This window comes from Chaetura pelagica, unplaced genomic scaffold, assembly GCF_000747805.2.
Source record: "Chaetura pelagica isolate M959 unplaced genomic scaffold, ChaPel_1.0 scaffold10, whole genome shotgun sequence".
In the NCBI taxonomy this organism is placed as follows: Eukaryota; Metazoa; Chordata; class Aves; order Apodiformes; family Apodidae; genus Chaetura; species Chaetura pelagica.
Window position 1 is genome coordinate 213,216 of NW_009952263.1, and position 20,138 is coordinate 233,353.

At 38.0% G+C, this 20,138-nt stretch overlaps 1 protein-coding gene across 1 annotated transcript; it reads right to left on the reverse strand.

Moving 5' to 3' along the window:
- Nucleotides 1-5,096: 5,096 nt before the first annotated feature.
- On the reverse strand, nt 5,097-19,299 carry LOC104397594 (prostatic acid phosphatase-like). The gene is made up of 10 exons (XM_010007592.1): nt 19,147-19,299; nt 17,720-17,815; nt 15,008-15,094; nt 14,227-14,379; nt 12,007-12,105; nt 10,585-10,680; nt 8,001-8,133; nt 6,677-6,759; nt 5,733-5,839; nt 5,097-5,253 (listed from the first exon to the last, which is right to left on the reverse strand). The coding sequence occupies exons 1-10, from the start codon at nt 19,258-19,260 to the stop codon at nt 5,097-5,099; spliced, it is 1,125 nt and encodes a 374-aa protein (XP_010005894.1). The 5' UTR covers nt 19,261-19,299.
- Between the last annotated feature and the right edge of the window lie 839 nt (nt 19,300-20,138).

The window sequence follows — 20,138 nt, forward strand, 5'->3', positions numbered from 1 at the left end:
GCAGGTGGAGGGAAAAATAGTCTACTCAGTTTCTTAGGTTGTCTCAGATTTGTAATATTCACCTGGTTACAGGGCATGCTGAAATTTTTTTCTGGTCTTATGATAAAGATACTTGCTGGAGACATGAGAAACCTAATTTGCACACCAGGAAATATGTAAACAAAGGGAACATTAATGAGAATGAGGCAGAAAGCACTACCCATCTGGACTTTCCCCTCTGAAACTCTGCAGCCTGGTGGTGATTTTATTTTATGTAGAGTCAGATCCTTTTGGAAAAGGAGGGATTTGAACTTGTGTGCCACATCTCAAATGAGCACCCAAGGCACTAAGGAAAAAGAAGGAACACCCACTTGTAGCACTCCTGTGAAACAAATAAAAATTAGTCAATGAATGTGATCCATATTTGTGAATTATGTGGAGTTTGAGATTCTTCTTTCTTTTTTGGTGATTACTCAACTCCTTAAATAACCCAAAGAGAAAAGGAGGTGGTGAAAAGAACAGAAATTATAGTCTACATAGTTCAGTGCCACATTTGCACATTTTTCAGGCAGCACAAAATTACTGTTGCTCTTCAGTTGTTCATTCTCCATCTTGCTGACATTGTTTCAGAGTATGAGAGGAAAAATAGTGTGACCATCACGAGCTACATCTCACCTATATTACAGCATCTATGACTATTTAGGTTGTTGTATTACAGCAAGTCTTCAAAATATATCTGTGAAATATGAAGCAAATTGGCTTGTTGTTCTTTGCACTCAGAAGCAGCTAAAATGGGTTGTCTTATGTTACTGGAAAACATTTTTACCTTTGTTTAGGAAGCACAGGAATGGTTGTTTGGGCCCTACTGAGAAGAATATGGGGTTTTATAGTGAGAATTCTGAAACTTAGATTTTTGCTAGAAAGGAAATGGGTATTTTGGTTCTTTTTATTCTTTTGTAGCTCATGGATAGCAGCTACCTCCTTATGCTGTATATCTAGAAAGGAACATACATTTCATAGGCTTACCATCCACATTAAAAGTCTGGTACAAGGAAAGATAGCTAGAATGTAAAAGTTCTCTCCATCTCTTCTGTTACTCTGGTTCTCTTTCAAATGACCTTCAGGCAATAAGGCTGTTGAGAAAGATTCTATCAACTGTGAGAAAAAAAAAAAAAAAGCCTAGTTCTTCAGGCAAAGAAGTGTCCACTATTTTCAGAAGTTAGTTGCATCTGATTGTTGATATTCAGCTTCTCTAGTAAAAGCATGATTTGTTTTTTCAATAGCAATATTAGAAAATGTAGCTGGAGAAAGATTGCCCAGTCTATTCTGTGTGTTTTAACTAGCATGTGCCTCTGGATTTTTTTAAATTTTGTGTTGCCAGTAGAATCTTTTTATTGTTAAAGTCAAGAACATCATGGAGTTACACACTTCCCCAAAATACAGAATTTTTATGATCAGATCAGAGTACACAATCAAGGTAACAGCAAAAGAAAGGTGTTTGAAAAGCTATTTGAAACCACAAATTATTGTTTCAAAATTAACACTTAGCCTTGCTGTCTTTTTGGAAAGAAATACAATGACTCAGTATCTTGTCAGGTCAGCCAGTTGCCTGCCAGGTCTTCATGGTAGCCAGCCTGGTGGTTTGTAGGCTTTTTCTTAGATCTAGATCCAAGGTCCTTTCTTTCCATAAGTATCATCTTCCTTCTATATAGAGGTAGGATCTTTGTCCATGTATGTGACAAACAAAAAAAAGACATCTCATAGGTAAGCAAACAGACATTGCCCTCATTTTTGTAACTTCTGGGCTATGCTTGTGTAAAATGCTTCATTTCTGTGTATGCATGCGGACACTGGAATGACCCCTCCTTTTGTGGGCTTCTTTTGAAGCCCTGCTTCCCTCACCAATTCTAGAAGTTCTTCTCTCATTCTTCGAAAGAGGGCAACACTTCCACAGAGGTATTTTCCAATTTTGTTGTAAATTAAGGCTATAGCCCTTCAAAACACTATCACTACAATTACATTCTTGAATTAGTTCTGCTGAAGTCCCTTTGGGGTGAATAGATCTTGAAAAATTACTTTAGTTTCCTATTGCTCTTGGGTGTTATCACTTGATAAAATAAAGCTATTCATGAAGGGTAAGTTACTCCTTTCTATAATTTTGCTTTGCTGTACTGAGGAGCGTTTTCTTTTGATAGAAATCAGGAGTCTCTTGTTCATACTGATGGAAGTTAATAAGAAATGTTAGACTGTAGTTGCATCACAGTATAGGAGGAGTTGTTTCGTAATGGCGCTCATGCTGGGAGAGAACACCTAGAGCCAAGACAGAAAGAGAATCGTTCTCAGCATTATCCAGAAACATGGCAAATCTGTTGATAGTGTCTCAGTAAGTGGGTAGATCGGACTAGGTACAGAAGAGTTAACAAATTTGCTCCCATTTTTGTGGAACTGGGAAGTTTTTTGAGTCGATCAATTCTCAGATCCTCCTGAATGTTCGAAAGAGCACAGACAAATGTTTTATCTCCTTTCAAGATATGCTGAGCTGTCTTCACTTCCTGTGTTCCACACTGTAGTCATTGTCTAGTGGAGGAACTTGGCTCTGATTTATACCACCCTCAAATACTACTACTTTCTTGTTCAACCTGTAACAGCAATACTTCCCTAACACTTTTATTTCCCTGTACTAAGGAAAGTCATCCCCATGAAAGTTCAATTCAGCATTTTGTGGAAAGAGCTCTGTGTGTGAGAAATTATATCTCCCTCTAGAACAAGTGAAGGTGAAGTAAGGTGAATTTTTTGAGCTCAGTCACACTCCCAGATGTGATTCAAAAACTCCCATTTATGGGCTTCCACTCATAAAATGCTCTGATGCACATATAATCAAAGCATTAACAAACATTATATTTGACAATATTTGAGATTACCTTTGACAAAGCTGGAAACAGCTGAAATCATTGATGTTGCAGCTGTGTATGTTAGGTGTAAATGTGACCTGTAAACTCTTTGCTTCATTATTCAGTTTGGTTTACTGTCCCTGTGTTAGTGATCAGCTGGTCCAACCTATGTGCATTCACTGAGAGCTGGTAAACATTTCATCACTGCTCATGGTGGTCTGGCCCAGTACAGTCCCTCCAGCAGCTTGGTGCACTCTGCAGGCTGAGGGACAGTGTGCCTTGGCATTTTCCCAAATGCCAGTCATGCACAGCAGGGAGTTTAAAAATTTTGCCTGCAGGAAAATAACTGTGATCCCCAAAATTAGCATCTGGCTACAACAGTTATTGAGGTGGAACTGTTCTGAACCAAGATAAAATAGGGGAAACTATCAAATTATGCTATGAAAATATGGCAAACATTTTGACTGGAGCATCAGTTGTGGTTGTAATGTCTTTTGTGGTCCATATGTGCTTTCAGCACTGAGAATTGCTAATGAAAGCAGTTGTGGGCAGTGAAGCTGGACTTGGTGTACAATGCCTGAACACCATCTAACTTTTACATAGGCAAAATTTGAGAAATGAAACAATGTGCAGTCTTTGTGTTGAACTTAAAAGCTAAATATTTATGTCTTAATTAATGCAAAAAAATTAATTATATGACAGAGAAATTTTTTTTGTCTATTTACTTGGTCAGTTACAGTTTGCCTTGGGAAGGAGAGGAAGTAACTTCTACAAAACTTAGGTTGCTAAGCACCACAGTGTAAACATGAAGTATCTATCACTGTCTTTCATGAGTATATTAGTTGCTTGGTCAAAAAATTTGTCATAACCAACCTCTCTCTTGCCCTGACAAATTACCTTTTGAAATTAAATATAGTCATTTCACAGAATTGTAGAACGGTTTGGGTTGGAAGGGACCTTAAAGATCATCTAGTTCCAACCCTCCTGCATGGGCAGGGACACCTCACACTAGATCAGGTTGCTCAAAGCCCCATCCAGCCTGGCCGTGAAGACTTGCAGAGATGAAGCATCCATAACTTCACTGGGCAACCAGTTCCAGTGTCTCACCACCCTCATAGTGAAGCATTTCTTCTGTCTAACCTAAATCTACTCTCTTTCAGCTTATAACTGTTGATGTTGGTTAGTAATATAAATAACTAAATAATACCATTATCACTTCTCTTATCAGGGGTCATAATTTCCTGATGTTTCCTGACAATTTGTGAGTAATTAATGCAGTGAAGAAATTTATGTAGAGAACGGTTAGCTTCCAATTATTCATTCACTTGGCTGAAATATATCCAGCCTGTACATAGATTCAAGATATTTAACAGGAAATAAATAAGTTGCAACCAGGTGAGTTGGCTTGCCTGCATTCTTCTAGTCTCTGACATTTCAAATTCTTCTTGAGTGTTTCAGAAAGCCTTATGCAATTTTGTCATGCTCCATATGGTGTTTGATCATCAAGAAAGTGGGGACACTTTTGAATCCTAGAGCCTGTTTGTTTCTCATCTCCCTTAGGGAATACAGAGCTAGATACAAGAGAGACAATCCTCTACCTTCCTTTTCCCTGTTTCTGCAAATGTAGGTATCATCAGTGGTCAGAATGGAAAGTTAGGCATCCTACTATGGAGGCACAGACAAGCTACTAGGGAATGTATTAGTATGTCAGTGTGTGTCTGTATATGTTTGAGACTCTGCTAAGTATCAGTTTGGTATGCTGTACAATATTAATCTGTTTTGGTCTGTGAATATCTCATAAATTCAAGGGAATGGATAATGCTGTTAATCAGTTCATACAAATACTCTACAGGTGGAGAAGGTAAGGCAAATTGTTATGATTCAGTGCATTTTCGTCTGCATCCTCTGAAGGTAACTGAGGGTCTTTTTGACTGTACTAAAACAACAACAAAAAAACCCAACCCCATTAACAATAGTACAGTAAGCCTAATCAGCCTTGATTCAATTTCAGCAGAAAATTGGACTGTGGAAGATAAATGTATCAATGAAGCAGAAATTTTGGCCATGGGTAAAAATCTGTCTTATTTGACCTGAATATGTTTCATTTTAGACCAGACCCTTATGAAAATTACTGTTACTTTGAATGATCCCTTGGCAGAAGATGCAATCCTGACTTTAGTTTTAGCTTCATGTGCCCAAAGCACTTAACTTACCTCTTTTTATATCTTACTTTCTACATTCTCTTGCCCAGTGATGTACAAGGACTGGGGAGACCAACTGAGTAAATCTCTCCAGTGGACAGCTAAATTTGCAGCCAGGGAGAGTGAGAGGGTGAGGATCTCTCAAGGTGTTATTCCGATAGTACATTTCTATGGTATATTGCCTGTTTCAAAATATAAAAGCTTGAAAGTTAGGTATGCAGAACCACGCAGACTTTCCATATTTTAGCAATTGTACTTTGGGACAGACTTTTAGCCAGCTTATTTCTCTGGTTATTAATATGTATCATTAGTACTCTGAAGAATTATTTTTAAACAATAGATGGTCTGAACCAATTTGCAGGAAGTTTGGCTTCTTGGTAGAAAGCCAAGGAATTAAACAGATTAAAAGGGTAGAATAAAACACCTCCTAACTATAATGAAGCAACATATAGAGTTTATTCAGGCTGCAGTGCTGTGATTCTGCTACTGCCAATAACTGTTAGATTGAGTCCAATTATAATAATCAAAATAAATCTATAATATTTTCCTGTGTAATGAACTTTGCCTATCCAGTTTAATTAGTCTGGGGTATCAGTAAATTGCTTTAAAAAAAACAAAAAACAAAAAGTATATATTAGCAGTACAGCTTGCAGATACTTGCCCATTTTTCTCCTGGTAAAGCTCAAAAAAATGGCAGGCACTGTAAGGAGGAAGTTTCCCATTGAAGACATTGAGTGCCATCTGTAAGGCAACAATGGTGGCTGCATGCTGTAAATAGAATAAACCTTTAATTAAAAGCTTATTGAAAATTATTATGTGTACCTATTATTTAAAAACATGCCCAGCATGTTATCTCTCCACTTAACATTACTTTGATGGCCCCTTAATACATTACCTCTACCCTCTGCAATGCTGAGCAAATACTGTCCTTTTATGGCTGTACAAATTGAAATGCTGCCTGTATGAAGTGTACATATGTGTAAATATTTAAGAAGCCTTAGTCATTTCCATTTCTAAACAAAGGTAGTAGGAGCTGTCAAAACTTCTTTTAAAAAGAACTGGATCTTTTACATGTGAAGTAAACAGTATTCAAGATCAGATCAGTGTGCTCTTGTCTGATATATACCTGACAGATCATGATCTAACTACATTTCAGATATATGAACTTTTAACCAAGATCAATAAAAAAAATTCCTTCTCTGTTGACAGTGTTTGCACATTCTAAACAAAAATATAAAGTAATCTAAAATACATAATAACCTAAAAAAGCTAACTCATAGCAGGTAGGTTGAAACCTGATGATCTTTAAGAACCCTTCCAACCTTATCCATTCTGTGATTCTATGAATAAAATGTGAGGCATGTTTTTTTCAGTTCTCTGCTTAATCAAAACAATATTAGAATGAAACAAGCCATGATACCAGGTGGATAATGAAGTGTTGCATGTTTCAAAGTAGTTAATTTAACAAGTTCATTAAAGAATTAAAATAATTTGGTTATATACAAGGTTAACCAAATAAAAAAATGGTCATAGCTGTATTTTCATGGCTTTCACTGCATTTAGTAAGTGTAGAAAGGCAGCATAAAAGAAACAGGAAGGACTCACCGTGGAATACATAACCATCTTTTGCTGGTGTAAAGGCTTTCTAGCATTTGAGATATGCTTTAGAATAGTTTTTAAAATAATACCTGAAAGAAAATGGGGAAGCAATGACAATGAAAAGGGTGCTTACAGTGTTAACATCTCTGTCTCTTGTTACTGTTTAAACATTATCTGTCTTCAAGTGCACCAGATTTATTCAATTTGCTTTATAGGTAATTTGTGCAGAGTGGCCTGGTTAGTTCTGACACTATCTTTTGTATGAGCAGTGGATATATTTTGCTTCTGTGTACAATCTTTAGGGGATCCCTAATAGCATCAACAGCTTCAAACACTGCATTCAGAGCTGCTCTGTGCCACCAGAACAGTGTATGAAGAGAACAGTAATGAATACTACCTTCTTTTGTACTTCCCAGTTTCCAGAGAGCATATACTTTAGACTGTGGGCCTTCTTAAACTATGTGGTTGTCTGTATTTTGTTATTGTTAACTGCTGGAAAAATGTAAGATAAAGTATTTGGATTAAATCAATGGTTGTGCTCATATGCTAGCGTAAGGTTGGAATCTCAACAAATTAAAATCCTAAAATGAGAACTATACATGCTAGTGGAATGAGACATACGTGTTGTCTTCAGCTACTGGTACATTTTTTAGTAGCATTTGTTAATAAAGCAAGAGAGGAGGTTTGAACTTTGTGCTTAGTTTTGCAAGTATGTGCTCCAAAAAGGCAAACAAATTAATCCCTGCTTATATGTGATTTGTCCTTGTAGCTCACAGAGCCTGACTGCACAGTGTCCATATAAAACAAAAGTGAGGCCCAAAGGATGACAATGGATGAACAGAGGAGAATGCATGATTAAAAAGGTATAAATTATTTTAAAATGTCATCTACTATTTACTGATTGGAATAAAGTTGAGAAGGAATTTAATGCTCATGTTTTAGTCTCAGTAATGGAATATGAAGACTGTTAGGCAAAAAAGTTACCGTCCTAGAGATTATTACCAAAAATATTTTGTTAGGTAAGTTAAGCATGGCAGCTTACATTGGATTTCGATTTTATTCAATTCAGGAAGAATCTGCATAATACTTTGGATTCCTTATACAGTGTAGCCAAAATTAAACCTCCTTTATAGTGCTGGAATAGGATATTCATGATTCTTATCCTCACCATCTCTTACCATTAATCAAAGTCTTTCAGTGCTGATCACAAATACCCATATTGTGGCATCTTTTATGGTTCTACTTTGGAATCAGTAGCAATGTTTATTATATACCCTTACTTCTTTCCCAATCTACTTTTGGTTTTAAATGGGGTAAGAATTTGGCTTACCTCCCTGCAACCGTGATTTTTGTATTTGTTTGTGGAACCCGAATTCCGCCTGCAATAACAATTCTGAGAGCTTTATCAGCTTGGTCCTGACACCATGAGTAGCCCAAACAGGTAAAGTGTAATTGTTAATATCCTACAGTGAAGAAAGAAAACATAGTGATTTTTTCTTACTGATTCCTACTCCTAACTGTTTTTTGTTCTGGCACAAAATACTTGTCAGAACAAATTCTGAATGTTTCACTCAAGTAGCATTTTATTTTTATAATAAAATAATGACAGTATTTTGCATTTAGACAGCAGTAGAATTCTTATTTATAGCATCACACTGTTTAATACAAATTTGAACAGCAGTATTCAACGGTAAGAGGAAATATAATGATAATTATTTAAAGAGCAACTGGCATTATTTCTGCCAATTTCTAATGCAGTTGTTAGGTGCAAAATATTCATTCTCTGACTCTTTCTTTTTCAGGGATCCACTGGGATATATCCTGAGTTCTTTACTGAAACAATTCCTGTATGGATGTCATGATTTTAAGGTCTGGCAAGTCTGAGATATGAGATCCAGAGATTTGATGCACTGGAGTATAAGGTATTTGTATAGGGATTAGATGTATAGCTGGAAATCATACCAAATTATTCCAGATCTATTGGATAATGATGCAGTTCTCAAGCTAAAGTAGAATGGATTACTCTTTCCTTAGGGATGCAGCCCAAGATATATTAATGGTCACAACTGTGAGGACAGATGCCCAAAACTCCTAATTTGCAGCACCCTGAATTCCCATTTAAATGGGCTGTGTATCTTCCCTTGAGTCCAGTGTAACCTCTGGGAGTGTGAGCCATCAGACTGAGCTCATCAGGAGTGTTGTAACAAGGAGTCCCAAGGAAAATGCCAACTACTTAAAGGATTTGTTTAAACAAGTGAAACAATAGACCATGCTAGGTTAAACCAGCTCAGGTCACAATGTATCACTTTCTCTTTTAACAAATGTGATTTGTATCTTGAGGAAAGAATTGGCTAGTTACATGATTTTTAGACAGTGCTGTAGGCGAGCAAGCACCTCAGCCTCCAGGTTACCTGAAAGTCAGATACACTAATCACATAATAACAAATACAGATACATGTTCCTGTAGTTTCATTAATTGTAGCTAGGAAAACTATGTAAAAAAAAAGCTCTCCTTGTATGCTTCAAGGGATGGGAGTGGCTTTATTGCCAGATGTCTTATTGATACCCCCAGGAGCTGAGTAGTATGAAAGAGCAAAGCTCAAAATCTGACATCAGAAGGAAAAAAAAAACCAACTACTGGTTTGTTCTTACAGCATTTAGCTAGATCCTTGAAGGGAACTGTCAACTTTTCACATTCCTCTGCAGACACGTTTCTCAGTATGGTATCACAACTGATATAAAAAGTTGTGGTCCTGAGCTGTTCTGTATTTTGAAAATAATGAAGGGTGACCTCACTGAATGAGATGTCCCCACAAGTTAACTTTTCACTTAACTCAAGACCCTGGCTAACATTCTATGCAAGACTGCTTTGAACAAAAATTGGACCTGTGCAGAAACTGCATGACAGTGGTAAACTCATTAGCATCACACCCAATTTGTTATGTGTGTTTCACAAACATATTGTTTGTGAAACAAACATGTTGTTTGTGAAATACACTTTTACATTTCCTCAGTTTTCTAGGGGATATCTCAGTAATGATGACCCGTTTATCACTAATATTTGAGTTTAAAAATATTTGTGCATTAAAGCATTTGGAGTGAATACAGCCTGCAACAATACATTTTTAACACAAGACACTACAATTTTCACTTGCTTCAGCTGAGATAACTCCAGGCTTTAAGGTGGCATGAAGTGGGGCTTGCTGCTAAATTAAGGGCACTCAGGCATTTTTCAAATCCCAGTCAGAGTTGCCAGACTGTGGGGTGCAGATACCCATGACAGTTGGGCAGTACAGTAGTCCTTTTGGTATTAAATCCGTGCTTCTTTGCAATATGCCTGGTTCCTTTGCTAAGAACAGGTTGCCAAACTTGCCCAAATAGCCATTAGTTTCATTCCAGTGGCTGCTGAATTCCTGAAAATACTCTGACCACTACTGTCCATATGCAAATAATAACCTCTCATGCTGGTACAATTTGCATAAAATCATTATGGGAGGACACTTATTTTTCTTTGCCAACAACATATTTTATTCCTGTGTATCTCTGTGATGAGGTTTGGAGGAGTAACAAGACAATTTTATCCATAGGCATGCTTTTGCCTAATTGCCCACATGGAATCACTGATGGAATATCAGATTTGGTAGGCCATTGCTTTGTGTCCCTTATAGCAATGGAAGACCCACAGCAGCCTCACACAGTCAAGGCATCTTTATGGGATTTTCAGTTGCAGCTTTGATGATAGGTGACGTTTTCTGGGGAATGGGCTGAAAATAGTCTGTGGATGAAAAAAGTTTGGAAGCACAGACCTACCATCTTTTGATGTCTGACAAACACTAGAAATAAGAACTAAAATCACTTCTGAGGAAGTCTAAGTATTTCTGTTGGACCATGGGATTTTTCTTTATATTATTTACCTCATATTGTAAAGTGTCAGAGAGCTTCCAAATTCTTTCAGTGTTCAACTTCTTCAATGGGTATCCTGTATGAGTGGCTAAAAACTTCAGAAATGGCTGAAATACAAAAACGTAAAGCTGTATATAGTATGCAGGGCCTTTTTTACATCATTTCTACACACTGCCATACTAGTACATGGTAATTTTTAGAAACGAGATAGTCTTTGCACTTTGAACCATTGCCTAGTGGTAAGAGAATTTAGCCTATTTATGTAGACAGTGTTGGTGATCTGAGTTCAGATTTGAAGTATGGTGACCATTTATTCATGGTGGAAATGTTCAGAAGAGGGTAGAGTAGAGGGGGCACAGATGTATGAGGAAGTCTGGTAGAAATTCGAAAAGGATTCAAACAAAGTGTGATGAACAGAATTATTCTGATGTTGGTACTGAGTAGAAGGGAGGTATGATGTAAATTTGGTAAAACTGGGAATTATTTTTCACTTGTATGTAATACCCAGATGCAAAGTGACAGCTGGATGGTTGAGGTCAGTGGTTAGAGATTATAGAAAAAACAGGTGACTTTGATAGTGTTATTTTGAATTTTGCTTGTTGTTGATGCAGGAGATCTGATGTTTTGGGATTTGTAATGGGAATTCCCTGGGACTCACTACAGTTATCAGAGGAGGTGCTTGTCTTTATTTGGCCAGGTTGGATGAAGCTTGTGCAGCCTGGTCTAGTGGAAGGTGTCCCTGCTTAGAGCAGGGACGTTGGAACATGATGATCTTTAAGGTCCCTTCCAACCCAAACCATTCTGTGATTCTAGGATAAGAAGGTAGCAGCAGAGCAGCAACTTATTACAAACTCATGGCAAAGATTTTGATGATGGGGGAAGGAAGAAAAGGCTACCTTACAGAGGTAAGAGCAAAATGTGAGCACCCAAATGAAGACTTCAGGTGTGAAACATGAACAGGTACTTGAGGAAAGCACTGAGGCTGTTATAGAAGATCTGGGGAATTGAGCTACAAGTGTTTTGTGGTGGAAGAGGAATCTGAACTAGCAGAGACTTATATAGGCAGAGAGTTTGAGGAGTTGCTTTGCATAGGAATAGAGAGAGGTGTTGGAGTGATTTGAAAGGTGTTAGTACTGATCTGATCTGAGTTTTTGTTTTGTCTGCTCTCCTAGAAGGTAGGTGGACTGTCCTTTTGCAAGGTTGTCAATAATTTATCTTTTCTATTACTTACAATTTTTTATTTATGTGAATAGCCCAGTCCAGCTGGATCTATAATGTTGCAATTGTTTTTTGGGTATATTGTCTACATCCACAGTGAAGACTGGAGATCTGAAAGTTGCAAATTGACTACCATTTTTAAAAACCGACCTGTTAAATAGTGTTGTCAGAGGTGGTACATTTTAAATAGATTTCCAGAACTGAAAATACTTTACCCTGTACTGCTTGAATTGCCTTCGGAAATCCCTGGTTGCAAAGGTTTCTCTCAGAAGCTCATTGTATTTTGGGCAGTGTGAGAAAGGTAAATACAGCAACTGAAAATAAAATTGTAAAACATTAGTTACAAGGTGCTTCTTGTACTGCATTTCAATATACCCTGGAAGGATTGTTGTTCTGATTGCCTTCACTAGTTAGGACAAGCTGAAAAATAATTGGGGAATGTAGTTTTCAAGGATATTCATCTTCAGGACTGCAAGAGTCATACTGGTGACTACTTACAAAGCAATCTTTAAATGTTCAGAGGAGAAATAGTTGCAGTAGTTCAAAGTTAAAAGATTCATTTACACAAGGTGAAGTTTGTCCCTTGACAAAAGACTAATACAAGCCCTCATGAATTGCTTTGTGCTTGGCTTCCCCAGGAATTATTTCACTCCTTGTCCTCAGTCTCTCTTTAAACACACCCTTTTGCAGCAAATTACGAAGCAGCAGCTGGACTGCAAGAGGGGCCTTTGTGCATACTCAGCTGTACCAAGTGAACTTACCACAGCTTCATTTAGTTCAGCTAAATGTAGAAACTCATGAAGTTTCTGTATCTCAGGTTTTTTTCATTAATTCAAGACATACCAACGTTAAAGGTTACATGTGACTGGGATAGGATAATTTTTTTGTTCACTTATCTAAGCTAAACTGCATGTATTCTTGCTTGAAGTTTTTTGTATTAGATTTTAAACAGAAGTTAACACAAAATTTGACACTGAGATATTCATAGTATTTGTCCCTAATATACTTTTGTCCTTTTTTTTTTTCTATACAGTCCCACAGTTAAAAGAACTATAAAAAGAACTTGAGAGTCCTGAAAGAATAGTTAGCTTGGACAGCTTCACAGCAGTTCATTGATCTTTTTAGAAATATAATCTACCTATTCCAGAATGTAAGAAAGTATTTCTGAATTATAATAATAAATTCATGAACATGCATGCCTTTACCACTAAAAGATTGACACATTTTGGGTAGTAGGATATATGTGGTCTCAAGCTTAGCCTCAATTTGTAGTAAAGACAAATTGAGTTTAAAACACAAATAATTGAAAAAAGGATGAAGAATGTGTATGTGTTCATGACTTTATGATTTTTTTCGAACAAAAATACTTCCTCCCCTGGATGTGATTGATGTGCAGCACCTGCCTGTATGATTTTGCTAGTGGTGGTGACACTGGCCAGGTATCCTTGACTGTTTGCTGAGGTATAAATATCTTTGACAGTGCCAGAAGCAGCTCCTGACTCTATGCCAGGCTGGTTGCCTGAGCAGGAAGACAAGTGCCTCTATATCCTCTGTCTTCACGCTCTCATCAGCCCAAGATGAGAACCATTGATCCATGTCCCTGTTTAACCTGTTTCCCTTGTCACATTATCACAGGCTGTATTATCTAGACTTGTAAGACCACACAATTTATCTTGCATCACATGTGCAAACCTCTTCTCCCAAACTGAGACCCATACACTCTTGATTTTTCCTAGCTTTTTACCACAGGTTTTGCACATATGTGGAACTCCAGCTTCACTCAAGTGCTCAGCTTTCCTCTGTACAACAAGTGTATGCAGCCTACAGAGCTTCTATCCACACAGTTCCCTAGAGCTCCAAGGTGAGCAGTTGAGGAAGGGGGATGAATAAATACATTGCTCTATGAACTCGTGCTCTTATGGCTCTGAGTCCTCCTTCTTTTTCCCTTTTAGTTTTTCCACCAACTCTCAAAGTGCATGTAGTGACCTTCAAAGTACATGAAAACAATTCTCACTGTAATGAAAATCCCAGAATAATTATTTCGTCTTTCCATTGGCTATGGACTAAGAAATGTTGAAGCACTAGTGAGGATAGATTTGTTTCCTCTTCTCACACAGTCATATTTGTGATAAGTTCAGGGCTGATCTACCTCTGTAGTGGTTTACTCACAATATAGGTTAATTCTTTTTATCCATACCAAGGACTTACATTTTTCTTCCTATTATTTTAACTCCAGGTCTCAGATTCGTAAGTCCATTCCTGTGGAAAATCTTGACAATATTTCTATTCAGCTTATTAGGCCTTTCTGCACAATGCTTGTACCATAATGTACTTTTCATTGCCTTTACCATACCCTTGATCCTGCCCCTTCATCTCATATCCCAGGTATTTTACTAATGATTAAGGGAAGGCAAATGTCTCTGGTTTATACTCACATTATCATGTGACAGTGGCACCGTGTGAACTGGAATTGGCTGCCATAGGATTCTAGGGTTCCAAATCTGGCCCTGTGTCAGTGGGTACAGACCAGCAAGACTTGCCTGAGCACTCATAAGTGTATGATCACAGTCAGTGCTTTGAACATAAATCTGAAGGGGAAAAAAAAAGAAAAAAACCCACAAAATTTTGGAAGGTTATTTCCCCTGTTTGTTGTTGTTTGTTTTTTTTTTTTCTCTTGGTAGGAAAGAAGAGAGCTAGTACTGTGCTGGGGTAGATGGCATTAGAGTGGGATGTGGAAGGACTGCGAGAAAGAGTAAATCTGGAAGAGGGGCTTGAAATCAAATTTTGGTGGGCAAGGGAGCTGCAACTTGGTAGCAGTTCCCTTAGAAGTTCTAGTGAAATGCTTAAGACCGACTCCATTTGACTACCTAGACTTTAAAACATGATGCATGCACTGAACAGCTGCATCCTAAATGAAATCTAAGCTGTATCTGCACCCCATATGGAAGTGTAGAATTGGAGGTACCTGACATAGATACTCTGCCATACAACAGTGAGCCATCTGTACCTGATATACAACCTAAAAACCCCTTCACATGGTTTTCAGGTAACCATCAGCCTGCACGGAAGTTGCGTTTCAGGGATGCTTTGAAATTGCATTGAATTCAATGGGTATTAAATTATCTCCAACCATACCAAGTTCAGACTCTTGTGCATTCAGGAAGTCCCATTAAACATCCATAAAAAACATCCTCCCTTCCCAGATCCAGTACTTGCCTCATACTGTTTGTATGCAATACTCAGGAAATACGAGTATCTCCTCCGCATGTACTGGCCAAGCTCATACTGTTGCTGTATGCCAAGCTGTAGGAGTAACAGAGTAGTGTAAGAGGATCAAGAAGTATGCTATGCATCCATTCCTACAACCAAAAAATGAGGTAGCATTTCATATTATTTTGATAAAGACCTTTTTTGTTTCTAAAGTGAAGGAGGAAAGAAGACAGGAGAAAAAAAAAAAAAGAAAGCAGTAAAGTTGCTGCATTTACATGGGTTGTGGGGTGTGTGGTTGTGGGGATTTTTTTTTGTTCTGTTTATTCAGGTGGATTGTGTTCACCCCAGACCCTGGTTGGACTAGGTGATCTTAGAGGTCTTTTCCAACTGTGCCAATTCTGTGATTCAATATTAGATATATCTGCCTAATAGATGTAATTTTGCATTTTGCTACATGGAAAGCTATGTCTTTGTTTATCCAAGCTAGTAATACTGGCTGAGGGACAGGGTGACTTAAAGAAAGCAGAGAGATGTCCCAACACTGTCTAGTTTCTGCCTCACAGCTAATTAACTGGGAGTGCAGACAGAGCAACCACCTGTCCATGAAGACATGTCTGGGATATGAATCCCATAGAATATCAGCAGTGATTCCAAAGGGAGGCTACAGTTTTAGCTTCAGCATGATCTTATTTTTCAGGAAGACAGAAAATCTGGAAGAGAAGACTTCAAGTAAAAGTCCTCCAAGCCTTCATGGTTAATTATTCAACAGCCTGAAATATTTGATTCTAGCTTCTTCCCTGACTATGTCCCACTTTCAGCCACTGGATCTTGTTACACTTTTGAATGATGCATTTTTTGCCATCACAGACCTTATTTCTAGTAAAATGATAATAAGATGCAATCAAATCACTTAATCTCTGTGTCAAACTAAATAGATTACAATTCTCTACTCTCACAACAAAAAGGGTTTTCCAGCCTCAGCATTTTAGTAGCTCTTTGCTGAACATTCTTCAGTTCATCAACACAATTTTGTAAACACATGACACGAGAATTACGTGCAATGTCCCTGTAATGATCTCAATATTGTCATCTTTTTACTTGTACCTGGTGTTTCCTGCCCTAAATTGAAATATATTCAACTTTGCTCATGTAATCGTTACTCTGCAGTGATTACTCAGTGCTTCCTAAAGTCCTTTTCAAAGTCACAGGATATTTCTGGTTGAAAGAGACCTCAGAAAGTCTCTAGTGCAACCTCCTGTTCAAAGCAGAGTCAGCCATGAGGTCAGACCAACCTACTCAGGGCTTTAACCAAGAGTTCTAGACTTGGCCCACACATACACACAGTATGTGTATGTCATCACCTCTTTCTATTGCTGGAATTGTGCATCCAGAGTTTCCTAGGGTATATGCTTGGTCTCAGCTTCTGCCCCAACTTGTCTAATATGTGGTTTTAAATCCTGACACCTGGATCTTGAAGTCTCCCATGGCCTTAAAACAAGCAGGCAGGTAGTGCTGAACTTGCATACTGTGTTCATGGAATGACTGAGTCATAGCTGAGTTAAGGCATAGGAAGCTGGTCTATTACTCCTGTGTCTTCAAGGGAGCTGACGTGAGAGGAAACAGGCCTGACCTTCCACTGGAGACTGGTGTTGTCTCCTAAGAGACCATGGCACAGAAGAGGAACCCCTCAGGCAGTTTGTTCTAGTCTGATTTTGGTGGAGACCTGGCAAGTGACTAATTCCCATAGGAGAGAGAAACACATGCATTGTTCTGGACCCACTGGACATAAGGTATGTCACCAAACTTCTGCAGTGGTCTAACACAGACACAGACACCTCACAGTCTGCCTACACATGCACAAGAGCCATTTTTCTGGGACATTCAGACTTTTGGCACATCCAGACTACTTCAGTGAATCTGCCTGGGTTGCAGAATCCTGGGCAAATAACTAGTGGATTTTTCCATCCAAACAACATATCTTGGGGAAAAAGGAATGAAGCTCAGACATAGTTGAGTAGTGCTGGTGGGAACAGAGCAGAAGTAGGGTGAAAACCACTTAGTACTCACACATTCCATTAGAGCCTGATAGTACAGGAGTTAACCCTCAGCTCCATTCACAAAAGGCAGCTGATACTAATTACAGTTAATGCTGAAACACAGCTGGACTCTGCAGTTGCCTTAGCTGGTCCTAGTTGCTACCATCAACTGATACTTCTGTGCAAGATGAGCTCTGCTGATCCCATCAATGCCTGCACTGAAATACCTGAGCTTTATATCACCTTTCTCTGGTATAGCATGAGAGAAATTTCTGCTAGTACTGATCTGAGGAGTTCATGAGCTGGGAAGCACTCCTACACAGCAGGCTGGGCCGTGAGCACTTTTACTACCTTATGCTACTGATGGTTAAAGCTTCATGTTTGGTCTCAGGTGAACTGTGCTGATCACCAGTGCCTTGCTCCTCCCAGAAGACCCTGGACTGCAATCAGATGGATCCACACACGCTACTGTTGGATGAGAACAAGCTGACTTCATCTCATGTGAAACCAGTGGCTGCTCATACCTGTAACTTCCTGGTAAGTTCTTTGACTGCCCTTTTGGAGAGCTCTGTATGGCAATGTTATACAGGCTTTCTCTGAGTGAAAATAAAGTTCCAAAAAACAGATATCAACAGACCACATTCTGATATTTCTGTATATTAGCCCAGGTAAGCAAACACACCTTGGTAAGCTGTCCATATCCCTGCTGCCTTGCAACTTCTTTGTGTTTGTCGGTTGGAAAAAACTCCTGTGGGGTATGATCACCATGGCGAAACACCTGATAAAACAAATGGAATTACTTTCATGTTACTGGGCTTTTTGTTTTGTGTATAGTTAGTACAGTCACAAGGAATATGCAGTGATACTGAGTACTGTATCTGACAGATGCTAAATGTATTCATGGTGCTTTTCTTGGGTCTAGGTAGGTACAATACCTGTTTGGTTTATTTAGACAAATGTGACTCCTCTTTTTTCCTAGGATTTGAAAAGTAAATAGCTCAAATAAATTTTTGCAAGTTATAAAACTCATAAAATATCTTAATATTTTTAGAAAGCTTTTATGTATGTTAGGAGACATAGACCACAACATTAAATAAACAGGAAGCAAAGAGAAGCATTTAAGTAATTTTCCAGAAATATTAAAACTTTAATGTTTTGGTAGGACTAACTAGGAATTTAGAGGGAAGGAAAACAACCACAAAACTAATGCTTCAGGTATAGTTTCTGTGGCTGACTGCTGTGAAGCACTCTTCTTGGCAGAAATTAGCCTTAAAAAGCTACATGCTGGCTTTCTCATCACAAGAGGTGATGAAAGTGTAATCTAATATCTAAATATGGACTACACTGTTACTCTGAAAACAATGAACCACTTCAAATGAAAAGTACATCTATAAAGATACATCAAGATTTTTCATTCCTACAATGAATTCTTACAGTGTCCAGCATAGTTCCTGTAGATGTGTCATACCATTTTAAAATTTTACCACCAGATTTTATTTCTTAATCTAAGTAAGAAGAAAAAAAAGCAAATACTGCAGCACAAAAGCTACATGAGTGATTTACAAGCATATATAATATTCAGAACAAAATTCAGGCTCCTGCAAAAAAATGGTACATCATAATCATTGCAAATAGCATTAGTTTCACAGAGCTGGTTCTATGTTGTTTATTCAATGCCATTGTACACTTGTTTGGTTCTCACATAAGGAAATTTGTTTTGCTAGTTAATCCAATGGAACCAGTGACAAATAGAAACTCTTCCATGGCAAAGAGGATTTTTACAGACAGATGAAATGTGGTTAAATTTTTTTCTTTTACAATTTAAAAAAGCAATCCTATGTGATTCCTGTTAGTGCTATAAAAAAAGCACATTGTCAATCTAGAAAGTTAAGTTCATCCAGGACTGCAGAAATGAGACACAATTATAAACTCTTATTTAAAATTGAGGTTTTGTTGTGTTTGGTTTTTTTTACAATGCAATAGTGAATTTTGAATATGCAGGGAACAATTACTCACCAAGTGCCCCCTACCCCATACCCCAGAGTACAAGAAGAGCAGTAAGTGACAGGTTTTGAAGCAATCCCATTTGCCCATAAAATATCTACTTACTATGGACACAAACTTCAGTTTTCTTTTTGCTGTGGTTTGGTGAAGAAAGATGCAGAAAAGGCAGAATGTGAAACACAAACTCCAAATTCCACACACCAGCTGCCTTGCTCTCATCCTGAGAGTAGCTTTCAGCTATTTTGCACACCAGGGTCCCTTGCTGGATGTGGTGATACAGTAGATATGAGGCTAAGAGGGGAGGAGCCAGCTGTGAGCAGTGAAGTCCCAAAGTGGGCTGTTATCTTGCCTTCTCCTCCCTTTTTTTTTTTTTTTTTTTTTTTCTTCTTGGGTTAGTCCTTCTCAGGAGTTGTTAAATGAAAAATGTATTTTGCATTTGTATTCAATTTCTGTGTCCCATGTATAACATGAGGTGGAATCTCTGAGCTCTCCAATTCCTGCCCCTGGTACATGCAAGGCAGGTGAATGTAAAGAACTAGAAATTGAAGCTAGAATGTAGTATAGGTCAGTCAGACTTCTCCAATTTAATAATGCTGCAGATATGCTGTTTATTGCTGTATGGAAAAGAGCTGGTAAGCATTCTCATTCCTAGTGCTTTGATCACCCTGAAAGCTAGAAGAACCAGTGCTGACAACTGTTCTTTTATAAAGGATCTCTGGAGTTTTCCCTGGATTTGGCTGTGGTCTATAGGAGTCAAAAAAAAGGCAGAAAGTTTTGTTGCACAGGAGCAGGGATAAGCCTAAATCCACTGCAAAAAAATAAAGATACATGAACTTTTCATCTGTATAGTAGATTGACTACATCTCTGGTGGCAAAGTGTGTGCCACTGTTTACTAGAACTAGCCCCTGTGTTTTCATACTGTTAGGTAAATTTTTTATTTTCAAATTTTTCTTGCTGCAAACACTCTCATTGTCACAGCATGCATAAATCAAGAGTTGTTTCTGTCACTTCCCCAGTGTATTTTAAATGAAGAAAAAAATCTAGTTCAGAGACAGTGTTGCAAGAGACAGGATTGATCTTATAAGCTTATTGGTCT

Excerpts from the sequence above, each read along its gene's own strand:
- LOC104397594 (XM_010007592.1), bottom strand. The coding sequence starts at position 19,260 with ATGAGAGCAAGGCAGCTGGTGTGTGGAATTTGGAGTTTGTGTTTCACA. Across the intron at positions 10,681-12,006 it reads GGCAATTCAAGCAGTACAGG|CCATTTCTGAAGTTTTTAGC; the intron begins GTAAAGTATTTT and ends TTTGTATTTCAG. Across the intron at positions 5,254-5,732 it reads CTTTACCAGGAGAAAAATGG|GCAATATACCATAGAAATGT; the intron begins GCAAGTATCTGC and ends ATTTTGAAACAG.